This window comes from Notolepis coatsorum, assembly GCF_963971535.1.
Source record: "Notolepis coatsorum genome assembly, chromosome: 6".
NCBI classification, from domain to species: Eukaryota; Metazoa; Chordata; class Actinopteri; order Aulopiformes; family Paralepididae; genus Notolepis; species Notolepis coatsorum.
The window spans coordinates 116,561,809-116,577,664 of record NC_140170.1 but is presented as its reverse complement, the minus strand read 5'-3'; the positions used below and the strand labels follow the sequence as shown (position 1 = coordinate 116,577,664).

The following is a 15,856-nucleotide window of genomic DNA, read 5'->3' as shown; positions in this document are numbered from 1 at the left end:
TGAAACGGTCGGTAGTGTGGTGCGGACCTCCACGAGCATTATTTGGAATTGCGATAAGATATTTTTGATTATCTCTTTTGCATTACATCAGATACAAGGTAAGAACATCATATATGAATTTGATCGTTGATCTGACATTTATTTCTACCACGATCAAAGCGATCTGTGTGCAGGTGTATGTGCTTATTACCGTTGGCTGCGGTGGGGGTCATTTCATGTATGGACGAGGAGACATAATAGTGGTAATCTAGTGTTGATTTCAGGATGATTAGATAATCAGCCGAAAAATTACAACCTGATGACTGGATTACAGTCAAATGCATTTTTCTCTGCTTTTCCTGGAATTACTGAAAAACACCCAAACCATACTCTATTCAAAACGGTATAAAAAATCATGTACAAATGAAAAAACAATCTGTCTCGGCAATGTTGACTAGAAGCAGCTCACTGAGACCCGACGGCGTTATTAGACCCATAGATATAATATAAGATATATTTTAAGCACTCGCAAATGCCACAGTCTAAAACTATATCCATTGAATAAAGACAGGGCAATGAATGGGGTATTAGCGCCCCCTGCTGTGGTGGTCAATGTGTCAACTGTCACCGCCCCGCCCCCCCGGGCTGTCTTGTTAACAATTTGCCCACCGGCGTGACGCACCACTTTGCTGACCTCTAGCGGCTTGGGTGTGCATATTGTTTTATACAATATATATATAAAATTAAAGCCCTATTTGTCGCCTGTCGATTGCCGTTTCAGTCGACAAAATCCGCTCAGCGGTTCTCGAGTTACATGCCGATATGTGAGGCGTGCGCCAAAGTGACATATTTCTTTATTACCACCCACGACTCCCGAGGCTCTAGCTCTGTCAAGCATTTGGCGATTTCGAAAATGATTGGACAAGGACCAATGAGTGTGGCTTTCCAATGATACCCCAGGTGGGGATGAGCGAATCGGGGATCTAGGTGAAAAGTCATGAGCGAAAACAAGAAGAGAAAAAAACGCGGAATGCATTGGAGTTTATGAGAAAACTGAAACCTGCAGAGGTTTACATTTTTTTATATACCAAAATCACTCCTAATCACTCATTTCTGAACGGATTTTTATCAAATTTGGACATGTACTACACACGTCCAATATGGATATATACTTTTGGATATTGCAACTACTACAGAAAAACTTACACAAGTTCAAGTTCAACTCAAGTTCAGACCTATGTTACTCTTATTTCATTAGCACTAAAAGTGAATTTTCTTTATTGTAACAGAAACTTCAGAATGTTATCTTTCAAAGGAGACCAGGCTCATGCATGTGCTATAAGTATAAAGTATAGTATTTTGGTTTGCAAAAAAGGTATGCAGTCCTTAAGTTCAAGTTTAAAAATTGTCACTTTTCTGGGCGCCAGTTAAAAGGCTAAGGTGAAGAGGTAATGTTTTTAGCTTATTTATGGTAAAATATTTATATATACTAAATATTTTGAGATATAGCCTCCCTAATGTCCATAGGCAGAGGGTGTTTCATAGCTTTGGTGCATAATTCATAAAGGCTGCACCCCTGATTTTCTTTTGGCTGTGGTTGGCAACCTTCAATGCACCAGTAGTAGATGATCGTAATATTCTTGGGGGCACATAGTTGACAAGATAATGGAAATGTAGCTTGGTCTATTCCATTTAGTGCTTTGTATGTAAGGAGGAGGACCTCAAAATCGATTCTAAATGTTACCGGAAGCCAGTACAGAGCCAGTGCAGAGACCACCAGACTGATGTGGTCTCTCCTCTTGGTTTTAGTTACTAGACTAGCTGCAAATGATGTATCATTAGACTTGAGGTAAATGCACTTGCCTCTCATGTGAGTGCGACAGGTTCCTTCCCCAACAGAGGAACTCAAACGTTTTCTGATATTGTAATATGTACACATTGTACATTTTCATAAATGGGTCAATATATTACTCATGGCTATAACATAATGTACAATATGTACCTTTTTCCTGTGGTTGATTTGTCATGTCTGTGTTCCTACTAGAATTACCTTGTAATACTGTTGGTTCTCTGTTGGTCTGTCATGTCTGTTCCTAGAATGACCTTGTAATACTGTTGGTTCTCTGTTTGTCTGTCATGTCTGTTTTCCATTAGTTCACATCCGTTTACTTTTTTTCAATGGAGAGACCAGGGTGCCAAGTCAATAAATGAAGCACAGGAAAAGGAAGTGCAAGACATGTTTGAACTTTCTGTTGTATGTCTAAAACTTAAATGAACACTGGGTTTTGTCATGTCTGCCTTGTGCAATCGTAGCAGTTGAAACGGACAACAAAAAGTGTTTACCATCTTCTTTTTAAACCATGTACAGTACCAACAAACAGCCTGTCAACTATAGTTGTTGGAGCAGAATCTCTTATTTATATGATATGAGCAGCAGTCTCTCTCTCTCTCTCTCTCTCTCTCTCTCTCTCTCTCTCTCTCTCTCTGGCTCTCTCAAATGCAAAGGTGCTTTATTGGCATGAATGTAAAGAAAGACACACACTGATGTACTCAACACAAAACACTACAATGAATATCAATACAAAACACTACTCTGAATATCAACACAAAACACTACTATGAATATCTTCAGAGTGTAAAGCAGAAATTGTGCTTACAACCTTCAGACTTTCTTTAGGGATTTGGTACACAAGTTTCCGGTTTCAGTGATTGCGTTTCAAGTTATATTGAGCATCAATGTTGCAACCAGCCTCATTTTTCATTGTGAAAGGGTGTAGTCCTTTCATTATGAAACTCATTAAAATGTCTTGCCTCTGACTGACGCACACGCATGCACGCACACACACACACTAGTTTGTAAGACCATAATGAGATATTGCATAATACCACTTACTGCTGCCATGATGGTCACCATAACACACACACACTTAACACATTCCCTGCCATAACTTATCTCCATCAATATAGCCAGTCTGCCACCACTGTAAGCCTATGGAGATGTTCACCTTCTTTGCAATAACGCTGTACAGCGTGGATGGCGGGGAATGTGTTAATCAACCTAGCCAACAAGGATTTCTAAATAAGCGTGTGGTAGTTCAGAGGCCTTTGCTTAATTGACATGAATTGCCTTTCTTTAAAGCGTTCTATAATTATGAATTGGGCAAACAAAATGTTCTAGTGGATTCAGATCCCACCTCGGTTACTTACAGTAACTCTGCCAAAAAACAACACATATTTAATCCGGAGATATCATGCAGCATATAATTACTAATAGACTATAAGTCTTCTGAATGTCCAACATTGTCCTCTTGCAGTTGGCTTCAGAATGTGTTCCACAAAAGATGTTGGAAGTGTTGAAGCACACAGACCTAGACAACACAACTTGTTTTTGTTTCTGTCTCCAGGTGCGACCAAAGAGATTGGCTCAGCATTAACCAGGATGTGTATGAGACATCGCAGCATCGAGTCCAAACTCAAGCTGTTCACCACGTAAGAGACACACACACACACACACACACACACACACACACACACACACACACACACACACACACACACACACACACACACACACACACACACACACACACACACACACACACACACACACACACACACACACACACACACACACACACACACACACACACACACACACACACACACACACACACACACACACACACACACACACACACACACACACACAACTTGGAATGAGTGGTATGAGAGCCATTCCAGTGACAGTCATGACTCATGACAGACGACACACCAGTGACACCATTAGCAACATCTAATAACAGGACTAACAGCTACTGAAACATGTGTCCCCTGGGAGGTCATCTGGCCTGCAGGACACGTTCAAGTTCATCTTTCTGATCTCACTGTGGAGGGCATGACTAGAAATAAATCAAACCCATTACAAAATACCAATATGCTTAATATATAATAATTGATTTGGGCGGTCCCTGGAGTGTTGTGGAGTGGAACTTATTGTTGTTTCAATGCATTGCAGAAGGCTAATTTAATTACCAGGAGCCACCAGGAGCTACTGGTGTCAAAAGGAAGGAAAAACTGACACACCCATGCCATGCACTCCATGTAATGTTAACATCGCTCATGCTACAAAACCAAGAGCAAGACTGTATGACGAGACATGCCTCTCCCATGGCTCATGTCTACTGTGGTCAGCAACTTTCTACCTTAAAAATAAAAGCATGAGCGTTTTTTTTTCTTTGCACATAAGAACACTGTTTGAATATATATATATATATATATATATATATATATATATATATATATATATATATATATATATATATATATATATATATATTTAGTATATACTAAAAAAGGTTGGGGAACCACTGCTCTACCCATTGAACCACACAGGACCACTTGAGAGATGTAACTCTCTCTTCTCCCTCTCTTATCTCTCTATCTCCTCACCCTCTCCTCTCTGTGTCTGTGTATCTCTCTCTCTCTCTAGTGCTCTGTCAGACAGTCTGATCACTCCATTGGAGTTGAAGATAGAGGAGTGGAAGAAAGTAGCCAGCCAGCTTGACAAGGATCATGCCAAAGGTACACACACACACACACACACACACACACACACACACACACACACACACACACACACACACACACACATCAATGCATCTTAGATTCTTTACACATATGCATATAATGAATGTGCATGTACACATACACACAAGCAGACATGTTTCACACATATGAACATGATGTGATGTGTTTCCATCATCTACAACTTTCCTTACAGACACCGGTGGTGGCACTTGCATGTGTGCACCTATTTACTGTGTGTGGGTGTGTGGGTAGGCTGTCCCCGAAGCCCGTTTTTGGGATTCGAACTTCGTCGGGGTTTTTCAAACGAACGTTCAAATATTTCTTTAATAATTTTCTTTTTCTTTTTTATAAATATCCTCAAACTAAATCCTCAATTTGAATAAAGTGATTAATCTGATTAAATTAGTCTTTTTTATTACATGAACTTTCCAGGCCCAGACCCAGCCCAGGGGAGAAGCCCCAGCCAACTAAATCAATTAAATCAACTTTCTTTAATGAATATAACTCATCAGTTTATTTTAATACTATAATATTAGTGTAGACTAATCTTTATCTGCAACTGTGAAGAAAAACCAGAATGAGAGAAAAAAAAATTCAAATGTTGATTTAGAATTCGAATGCCAACGTAACGAACGAAGGTTCAAACGTTTGGGCTCAGCCCGTGTGTGTGTGTGTGCGCGCATGCATGAGCTCACATCTAGTAGTCTTTAATAATAAAATTTGTTTGCTTTTTATTTGTATATATTTTATAAATGCTTGGGCATGAGTAGTAACACATTCTTAAGTATGTGTTTCTATCATTCTCCCTCTTTTCAGAGTACAAGAAGGCGAGAGCAGACATCAAGAAGAAGTCTTCAGACACTGTCAAGCTGCAGAAGAAAGTTAAGAAAGGTAAATAGACTATAATCAAACGCATACTGACCGGCTTTAGAAAATCTTATTTAGAATGTGTTTTAAGATGAGTTTAATCATGTACTGGGGTTGTTACTGTGACTTCAGAGTAGATTTAACATGGCCATGGCTGTCTCCAGTGGCAATATTTAATTTTTGTACTCTGTGTCTCTATGTAAGTAAGTCGTCTTTTCTATTTTAGTTAAAAGCTTCTTTTTTGTCAGTGAGATGCATTTAGTCCATTTTGGTTCATCCTAATCCCTCTGCCTTCCTTCTAGTGACTGAGTGACTGATGAGTCAGAAACCTAAACATCTGCTCAACTACTGAGTGTTCTGCCACGTTCGCTCCCCAGTGATACTGTGACAGAGACTCACCAAACCCTGAGGTTATGTTAGCTCACCTGGCCTGGGTTTGGCTAGTGCCATAGCAACCCTAACAAAACCATCAATCATTTGTGCAGCCACACCCCCTCCATTGTTAAAGGGGGCACACCCTGTGGTTGCCATGGTACTGCCAGTCCTTGCCCATCCCATAACCAAAGTGCCAGTTAGCCAGCTATGAGCCAAGGCCTGCCTTATAAGGTGTGGTCTCTGCACTTAGAAACTGAAAGAATGGAGATAGATACACACACGCACACACACACACACACACACACAGAGAACAGAGAAACCAGTACATGAAGAGAGTGAATGGAGCAGGCAGACACACCCATGGTTAAATGTTTCATGTGGTCACATCGTCTCTGTCCTCTTCTTGCTATTTACATTCTCTACCCACTTCCTTATCACTCCCTGTCTTTATCTGCCCCTATTGAATTGATCCCTCATCTCAAACCCACCCTTTTTTCTCAATCCAACTGTTGCTTCCCTCTGACAAACTTTGTTTGGCGGTAGGATCAAGAGAAGATGGCGGGCTTTGAGATAGAAGAGGGTGAGGTTTGAGATAGAAGAGGGTGAGGTTTGAGATAGAAGAGGGGGCGGGGTTTGAGATAGAAGAGGGTGGAGTTTGAGATAGAAGAGGGGCGGGGTTTGAGATAGAAGAGGGTGGGGTTTGAGATAGAAGATGGGGCGGGGTTTGAGATAGAAGAGGGTGGGGTTTGAGATAGAAGAGGGTGGGGTTTGAGATAGAAGAGGGTGGGGTTTGAGATAGAAGAGGGTGGGGTTTGAGATAGAAGAGGGTGGGGTTTGAGATAGAAGAGGGTGGAGTTTGAGATAGAAGATGGTGGGGTTGTCTCCCGGCTGATCTTGCCAGTGTTTCAGGGAGGCACAACCGGCAGGTCCCCCGTGGTGTCGGTGTTTTGGAACGGAGTGGCAACCGCACCCACCTGGCTTACACCCAGCTGGCTCACACCCACCTGGCTCACACCCAGCATGTGCCAGACAGGTCCCTGCATGTGACTGTTGGGAGGTCTCCGTGTTTGTTCTTCCTACCCATCTATGACGACTCGTGTTGCTATGAATAGGAGCCATCACCTTTGACACATATATATGGTGATAGTCACAGTATACCCAGCTCCTCGACTACCGCTGCATCTTAGAACAATACAATGACAACAGAGCCCACAGGGGCCGGCCAGCCTAACAGTTCATGTGTCTTGGTCGGTGTAGGTCAGGGTGGAGGGTAAAGTGAGTAGTGGGAGTCGACAAAGGGGGCCGGCGTGGATCAGTCCGTCATGACATCATGACTCCTAAGGGTCTCCTCTGAGCTGGTTGTGCTTATCTCAGCCTGAAGAGGGTTTGGGCAGAGTAGTCCAGTGATCCCTGGGCATGTTTCCTGCAGTATAATGGTAATAGTTGAAAGTATCTAACCAGTGTGTTAGCTGGGCCTTAAAGGATAACTCCACTATTTTGGGAAATTAGCTTATTTAACATCTTCCCTGGAGTTAGACAAGAAGATACATACCTTTTTTGTCTCTGTGCGTGCATTTTAGCTTTGGGAATAGACGCTCCGTTAGCATAGCTTAGCTTCATCACTGGAAGTGAGGCAGGACAGTAGCCTTACAGTGCCTTACAGTGTATTGCAAGGTCTGACATTGACCAAACTTGATATGCATGACCTTGGTGGGCTCTAGGTCAACTCCTGCAAAGGGGGTCAATGTCAGACTTTGCAATCAAAAGTTAGGGGGCTAATAACCCTTGCCATAATTTTAGTGCGCCCCCTAACTTTTGATTGCAAGGTCTGACATTGACCCCCTTTTCAGGAGTTGACCTAGAGCCCACCAAGGTCATGCATATCAAATTTGGTCAATGTCAGACCTTGCAATACACTGTAAGGCACTGTAAGGCTACTGTCCTGCCTCACTTCCAGTGATGAAGCTAAGCTATGCTAACGGAGCGTCTATTCCCAAAGCTAAAATGCACGCACAGAGACAAAAAAGGTATGTATCTTCTTGTCTAACTCCAGGGAAGATGTTAAATAAGCTAATTTCCCAAAATAGTGGAGTTCCCCTTTAACACTTTGTGCGCCAACAACGAGTATACTCGTTATTGCCCGTCAATCGTTGTGCGCCAACAACGAGGGAACTCGTTTTTGCGATCAATATTTAATTTTTTCGCCATGGCATTCATAATTCATCCAGCCTCGCAGCTGGACCCTGGTCTGATATTGCAACGCCTCAATACCGCCCCCTGGTGGATTTCGGGCGAGTTACACTCCACGCCAAACCGGAAGTGGCGCTTGGTGCATCGGGGAAATTCCTCCGCCAGAGATATATTGTAACGTGGGTCTAGATACACACTCGAGTGCATTGGGATCGCTTTCGAAACGCAATAATTAATATGATTTCGGCGTTTATTGTGTCATACAAACGGGAAATGGATCTAGCAGATCTACGTCAAATAATTGGAATCTTTTTCCTCCAGTCTCATCGGTGAACAGTAAGAGGAATCTAACGTTATTTTCAGCTTGATTGTCCATTTCTTTGTTTGCAATCAGTCTGATCAACGTATCAACCCATACTAAATAAAGCCGTTACTGACGATCAAGGAATTATAAACGACCCCCCCCCCTTTCCTTCACGCATGATGAAGCATAATGTATACCGATCATATACATTTGAATTTTTTAATATAGCGTGTATAGGAAAGAAACGGCAATCGATAATCTATCATATGCGTCTGGGCCTATAACTCACGTTTTAGGAATTACTGCAGAAAACCTTAAAAACATACTTATATTCACGACGGTATTAACACGACAATGTATGAATGAAAAAATATTACGTTCCCACATCCGGAACGATAGATACCCGACGTTGAATGGGCCATAGTAATGTCGATATAGCTATAATATTTAAAAAGTTATAGCCCTGCAAAGAAGGTAAACATCTCCATAGGCTTACAGCGCTGGCAGACTGGGCCCAAAGATGGGTACAATGCATGGCGGCCAATGTGTTAAAGGAGCCCAACAATGCTGATTTATTTTGCACATAATCTCACACACATCCAAAAACTCATTTAGTTTGACATTTATTGAGGGTAAATGAGAGTTTGAATATGGCCAGCAGTGATGTCATCGGGGACATTAAATCCTTGTGTTGTGTTAATTACAGCTCATGAAATTATATGATGGCAGTCCCTATAAGACACACTTATTCTAAGCCTATTGAAGGCTGGCGACTGCCCCTCTACTTACTTTAAAGAGATCGACTCCTTTCAGGTCTGGTGTGAGAGACATCATCACCTCATTTTCAATACCACCAAAACCAAAGAGATGATCTATGACCCCAGAGAAGTGAGAGTACATGACCCTGTGGTAATTGGTGACTGTGATATAGAGCCGGTTGCATCATATAAATACCTAGGAATCCACATGGATAATCGACTGAAATGGGATGTCTAGTTGGCGGTTACCTCTTTCTTTTTTGTCCACATCTTAATCAGTTGTAATTTAATTAGGGCAGGGTGCAATATGAAGCTTTGAAATTAGTTTACCTACTTATGTATTATGGTTGCACGTCTATATATTGTCATATTTGTCTGAAGTCCTTTTTACTAACTGAATGAATGATTGTATATATTTTTTCTTCTTCTTTACACCGTTATCGCAGAATGATGCAGCACTGATGTTCCAAGTAAATGTTCCCCTCTGGGACAATAACGTTTATTCTTATCTTATCTTATCGTATAAGACAAAGTATTGCTATTTTTTCATCTGCATCATTCCATGGTGCTGTAATTAACACAATACAAGGATGCAAAACTGTTGAGGATTTTTGGATGTGTGTGAAGTGGCCCTTTAAGCCTTTCCCATAATGCATTATTCCCAAGGCTGAGCTGTTATTTACACTGCGTCAAGTTAAAGTGCTTAGTCACTGAGCCACATGTCCTTAAATTATCCAGCATGAGAGAGAGATGGAGAACTGTACTGTATGTACTGTACCTGTGTTTGTTTGTCTGTGTGCATGTGTATAATCTCGTTAAGTGTACTATGTGTGTACTTTTTGCATGTATGTGTGTGTGTGGTTGTGTCATTGTTATAGCTGCCTGCTCATGGTCGATTAACTGAGTAATCTGTTGATTTGGTCTCAAATCGACCAGGACTATGTTAGTTGATTAGTATTTGTTTTTCATAATGAACAAGGTATTTCCTGAAAAATCCTAAGCACATCTCTGGTAAGTACAAGATTTAAAGAGGTGCTTTTGCTGCGTTGCACCTGTGAAACTGTAACCTTTACAGAATCAAATGAACATGTTGATTAGTCGACTCGGCTATTAGTGGACTAAGAATTTCTTTAGTGGAGGACAGGCCTAGTCATTATGTGGCAAGGGACCACTTCAGAGCTCCCGTGCAGGGAATCTCCAAATCCTGCCTTTTAATGCTGTGGTCAGAGGGGACGGTTTGGGAGGAGGAACAGAGGGAGAAGAGGGAGCGATGATAGTTTGTTGACAGTGGGGAAATCCGATGGAGTGCGAGAATGAAAGAGAGGGAGATCCCCTCTGTATGACTAAACACTGCTCCCCCACAGAGGGAGAAGGGGAGGGGGGATGACAGTGCAGAAGTCAACCCCAGTGGTCACACGAGGAGAGGGAGGGAGGTGGGTAAGTGAGGACAAGAGATGGACAGTGATGATGTCATCCTCAACATGGCTCTATAGTGGTCACACTGAATGGAGAGGGAGAGAAAAGCATTCAAGAAAAAAACTAAAAGCTATACGATGGTGCTGTATAGCACCTTCAGATAGAGGTCCTACACTGTATACCACCAAGAGCAATTCTTCTATGATTATGAGCAGAAGAACCACCTCGTAATGTTAGAGAAGAAGACATTTTGTGTTTGATATGATGATTCTCAGGGTGTGACTTGCTGCTTGGGATGGGATGGTTTCCCTACCTCTGCTCTTCATGTCTCTACCTCTGGTCATTGGCTTTTTATCACCAGTGATATGGATATGATTTATCCCTGCCTTCTGGTGGTTTATAATAGACTAGTGTTCATTCTAGCCTTGAATTAAATCCATGCATTACTCTAAACTGTCAGCAGCCCACACATCAGTGCCTCCTCTCCCTGGGACAGAGAGATGCATCTGGCTACATACAGCTGTGTTGTTTTACGCTGTTTAGGAGTTTAGGAAACTACAGCCTGGGCGGCTACGTGGTGTAGTGGGCAAGGCGCTCGCCACGAATGCGGAGACGCTGGGCTCGCCTGTTCGAGCCCAGCGCTCCACATTGCTTTCAGTTTAGCTGGTCGTTCATACTAATACACATTGGCCGTATTAGGGGGTGGGAAACTGATGGGTGGGGATCGGGCGTTGTGGACAGCGACTCCTACAGGTCGGTTGGTGCGCCTGCGCAGTAGAATCAGGAAGTGTCGGGGGCAGCGTGAGCCTCCCACGCGTTACTCCTCGCCACTGAGAGATCGAGCTGCGCAGGTGAAAAGATGCGACTGCTGTTACCTCAAGTACCGGAGGGGACTTGTGCTATGTATGACTTAGTCCACATTGCAGCCGGCTTGTGGGAGGCAAGAAACAGCGTTCGTGACAGGGGAGGGTTGAATTGGATGATACGAAATTGGGATGGGAGAAAATATAGAAAATGGGAGAAAAAAGTGGATAAAAAAAAAGGAAACTACAGCCTGACACTTTCATTGTCACTGACTTCTACGCTGCATGGCATGTTTTGTATTAGCCTGCCACGTCAAAGGGAAGTGGTGGAGATGGGAGCAATTTACGTAGGGAGAGAAGTTGGGGTTGCTGCTCCTAGTCCTTCCTAACCACCCTGTTCCAAATGCCTCTGTGGAGGCCGTTCTCCCTCATGACTGGTGCGTGAGCGGACCGGAGACATCAACGCAGCGTGGGTCTTGTGAAGAGTGAGATTCAAGTCGAAGCAAGTTTTCTAAACATGTTCTTGGATCACTAGGCTGTAAGCAAGACATATCAATTCCTCAAAAGGCCTCACACTCTCCATGGTGCTGAAACCTTTGTCTCTGATTTAATACATTTGTGTTTTTTTTTTATCTACTTTTTCTCTTTTTTCGGTGATTTTTTTTTTTTCTCCCATCCCAATTTACCTCTCGTGCCAATTCTCCCTTCCCTGTCCTGATCGTTGCTTGCATGTGCCCCCCACTGGCGGTCGTAGGGAGGATAGAAGCCCATCACAAGTCCCCTCCGATACATGAGGAGGCAGCCAGTCACATCTTCTCACCTGCCAGCGCGGACTCTCATTGGCGAGGAGTAACGTGTAGGAGGTTCACACTGCCCCCGCCATTTTCCTGTCTTTGCTGTGCAGGTGCCCTGACCGACCTGTAGGAGTCGCTGTTTACAACGACCAGACTACTACCCATCGACTCTCCTCCCGCCTTCTCCGCCAAATGAGTCGGTATGACGGCTGGCCCAAACCGGAGGCAATGCTGATAGCCGGATTCGATACCGGTGTCTCTTGCGTTCGTGACAAACATTTAGGTGCCCAGTTTACAACTTTGAAAACTTCTATCAGCCTACAATTTCTCTTCTGTTCTTAGTGTTTCTGCTGCTATTTGGCTTATTTGACCTACTTAGCCTACTGTGCTTTTAATCAATTAGTTCATTCATCTAAATCAGGGGTGGCATGTTCTTGGTATCTGAATCTATGGACATATATGGATCAGTGTCAGAAATAGTGTCTGTTACTAGGCTTGAGTAAATTGTAATGAACCAAAGGAGAATATCAATTATATTTAAAAAAAAAAAAAAAAAAAAAAAGTATCTTTGACTGTGAATAACACCATGCTAAAATTGACCAGACCTGAAAAATCTAAGCAAATGAATAAAGGGAAGATGATTAAACAGAAGGTTTTGTAGATACAGTACTGAATTCTGCCATCTTTTTTATAATGTAAATTTCTCCACCATTTTTCATCATATTGCAACACCGTTTTTTGCAAGACGTTCACAGAAAGGTAGAGAAACTAACTGCGTTCTGTTTTATGGCAATAACGTTCAGGTTTGTGGGAGATAATCCCAAAAAAATAAGAGAAATAAAAAAGTTAATCCAGAAGTCAGATGATTGACAGGGGCTGGTGTGAGCTGGGTAGGGTAGTTTTTCGAAATTTGAAAGCCCTGAGTCTCTTCCTTCAAAAGACTACACTCACTTTTGGATGTGCCACTTCCTCCTGTCAATATGCGCCGGTTTCCGACTCAATGCCCTGAGATTTCTATAATCTTATATTTCACTAATAACAGTTAAAATAATTGGTAAACAAACGTAATGCTGAAAATATACACTTTTACTGTATATCTCGGGCTTAAGAGGTTAACCCTGTGAGGCCCAAATTAAAAAGACATTAGCAACTTCAGAGGCCAGAGGGTGGGACATATAAACACATTTACTATCAAATAGCATTGTGAGGCTGAACAACAGGACCAATTGACTATACATGTGCATAAAGGGGAATTATCTTATAAATGGCCTTTTTCAGTGTTTACCATTGTTTCTTAGCTATGTGGACTTATATTAATAGGATCTATGTCTCTAATTCTCATATTGGCGCATTCTTCCAATTCTCCTCTCACAATATTCACCCTCACTGAACTGAGTCATCTGAAAATGTGCATATCTGTGATGTCAGAGATTTCTCAGCTGCATAATAATGTGGCAGTTGATGTGGCAGTTGGCACCAGGCCACACAGTGGTTGGAGCCCAGCCTCAAAACGGCTTAAGATCTTGAGGTAGAAAAATGCATTTTTTTGAGTACTTGATTAGAAATACAAAACAATGCATTTTTTTTTGGAAAAAAACCTAGGTGTTCCATAGACTCACAGGAATTGTGTAAAAGTGCCCAAATAGTGAAAGAAATAGTAAAATAGTTCCCCTTTAACATTTTTTAAATAAACAAGATTTTTTTTAAATGGCTAAAAGTGATTTTGTAATTTTGCAACCGTGGGTCTCACACGGTACTTTTAACCCTGTGAGGCCCAAATAAAAAAGACATTAGCAACTTCAGAGGCCAGAGGGTGAGACCTATAAACACATGAAGGGTGCCGTGACTGAAAAAAAAGGTTGAGAAACGCTGGTATATGGTGTGGCTCTTTGTGGTACCACAGTCATTTTTGTGGCTCTTAGGGCCTTTTCTCACTCACCCTATTCGTTTCTATTTCGTTCCGTTCTGCCCGTTCCGAGATCTGATTCGAACTCCCCCCTCTCCCCCCTCTAGTTTGTGTACACACTTCAGTATGGGTGCGCTCTGGGTTTTGTTTACGGTTTGCGTTTTGAGCTTGTAAGCTTGCCGTAGTCGATGATGTCACGCTCTAAATGTAAATACAGGAAGTGTTAACACGGAGACTGGAGAATGGATGTTGATATAAAGAAACAAATAACTAATAAATATGAAGTTATATTTGAACCTCTGTTGTCAAGCCTTGTCAATATAACCCACCCCCCTTTTCTCACGAATGGAACTCTGTTGTAGAGTCCGCTTTTGATCGTTTTGCAGGGTTAACAATAACGCTAAGCTAACGGCTAACGCTAACGTTACTACATGCAACATACTAGTAACATTGCTTGCATCGATTATATTGAATGTCATTGATCTACTGGTCGACCGAAAATGTAAACGGGAATGTCTTAACACGACTGCGGACTCTGGATGTTGATATAAAATGAACAAATTGCCAATAAATATGAAGTTATATTTGAACCTCTGTTGTCAAGCCTCGTCAATATAACCCACCCCATTTTATCACGAATGGATGGTGTTGTAGAGTCCGCTTTTGAGCGTTTTGAGCGATCTACTGGTCGACCACGGCCGACTGGTTGGGCACCACTGGTCTAATAGAAATAAATGCATTCGAACAATGTATAGACATAGCAATGGCAAACAAAATGTATGACGTTATGTCAGCACCAGGCGCCACGCCCGTGAAAAGGTACAAGCTCGCAAAGCCACACCCCCCGTTCTCCCGGGACCGACCCCAAGACCACCTCTGCCAGCTGATCCCGTTCAGCGGGGGGTGAAACGATTCAGCACCGTTTCGCACCCCAAAAGGGGTGAGTGAGAACACTGCCCCCCGTGCTCCGGGACGGTGATTCGATACAAAAGGCTGAGTGTGAAAGCCCCCTTAGTCTCTGACTGGTTGGCCACCCCTGATCTAAATGTATTAGATACATTAGATACGAATGATTTCTACATTATGTAAACCATACTATTACATACCGGTAATAGTATTCAAAATGACTTTACTGTCCTGCACATTCAGCATACATTATGCATTATGATCATATGGACTTGGTCTCCCTACTCGCGCCTCGAGCATCGTATTTCAGAAAGCAGCTGCTTGAAAGCAAAACAGAGCTTGTCGACAATATGTTCATTTAATGTCTGATTTTAGAGCAAATTGAGACAAATGACAAACTAAGCAGAAAAACACTTTCTGCTGCATTTTATGGGATGGTGCGTGTGCATGCATTTTATGGCCAACACTAAAAAAAAATATTTTAACCCCCCCCCCTCTTTTTTCTCCCATAAATCGCACTCTAATCATTCTACATTGTAATATCATGTTGTAAATCAACTGGCGATATGGTTACATTTTGACGGCAATGCTAGTAAAGCATGTTTGAATTGAACAGAGAGAGGGAGAGTGAGAAAAAAAAAGAGAGAGACACCCACACAGACAAACAAAGGTTGTGAGGTGGATTTGAATCAGCTGTGTTGTGACTCGATGATGTGCGCCGCACTCAACATCCAGGGCACCAGGTGTGGTAATGATTTTCTGATGGTGTTTCTTCAGGCAGGTTGAGGCTCGTTGCAACAGTTCAAACTGAAGTGGGTAGTAGCTCATTACACTCCAGTTAGAAATGCATTATATTCCAGTTTTACCGATTGATTGGGTTTGATTTCCAATGTATCACATATTTATTTTACACCCCTACTGTGCACCCCCCTCTTTCTCTGTATCTCTCCCTCTCTGTCTCTCCCTCCCTC

At 42.3% G+C, this 15,856-nt stretch overlaps 1 protein-coding gene across 2 annotated transcripts in view; it reads left to right on the top strand.

Moving 5' to 3' along the window:
* mtss1 (MTSS I-BAR domain containing 1) overlaps positions 1 to 15,856 on the top strand; it is a 240,893-nt gene that overhangs the window by 189,991 nt on the left and 35,046 nt on the right. For both annotated transcript variants that reach the window (XM_084316508.1, XM_084316507.1), the window contains exons 4-6: positions 3,384 to 3,468; positions 4,469 to 4,560; positions 5,383 to 5,457. In XM_084316508.1, coding sequence (XP_084172634.1) covers positions 3,384 to 3,468; positions 4,469 to 4,560; positions 5,383 to 5,457 — 252 coding nt within the window. The remainder of the gene's footprint in view (positions 1 to 3,383; positions 3,469 to 4,468; positions 4,561 to 5,382; positions 5,458 to 15,856) is intronic.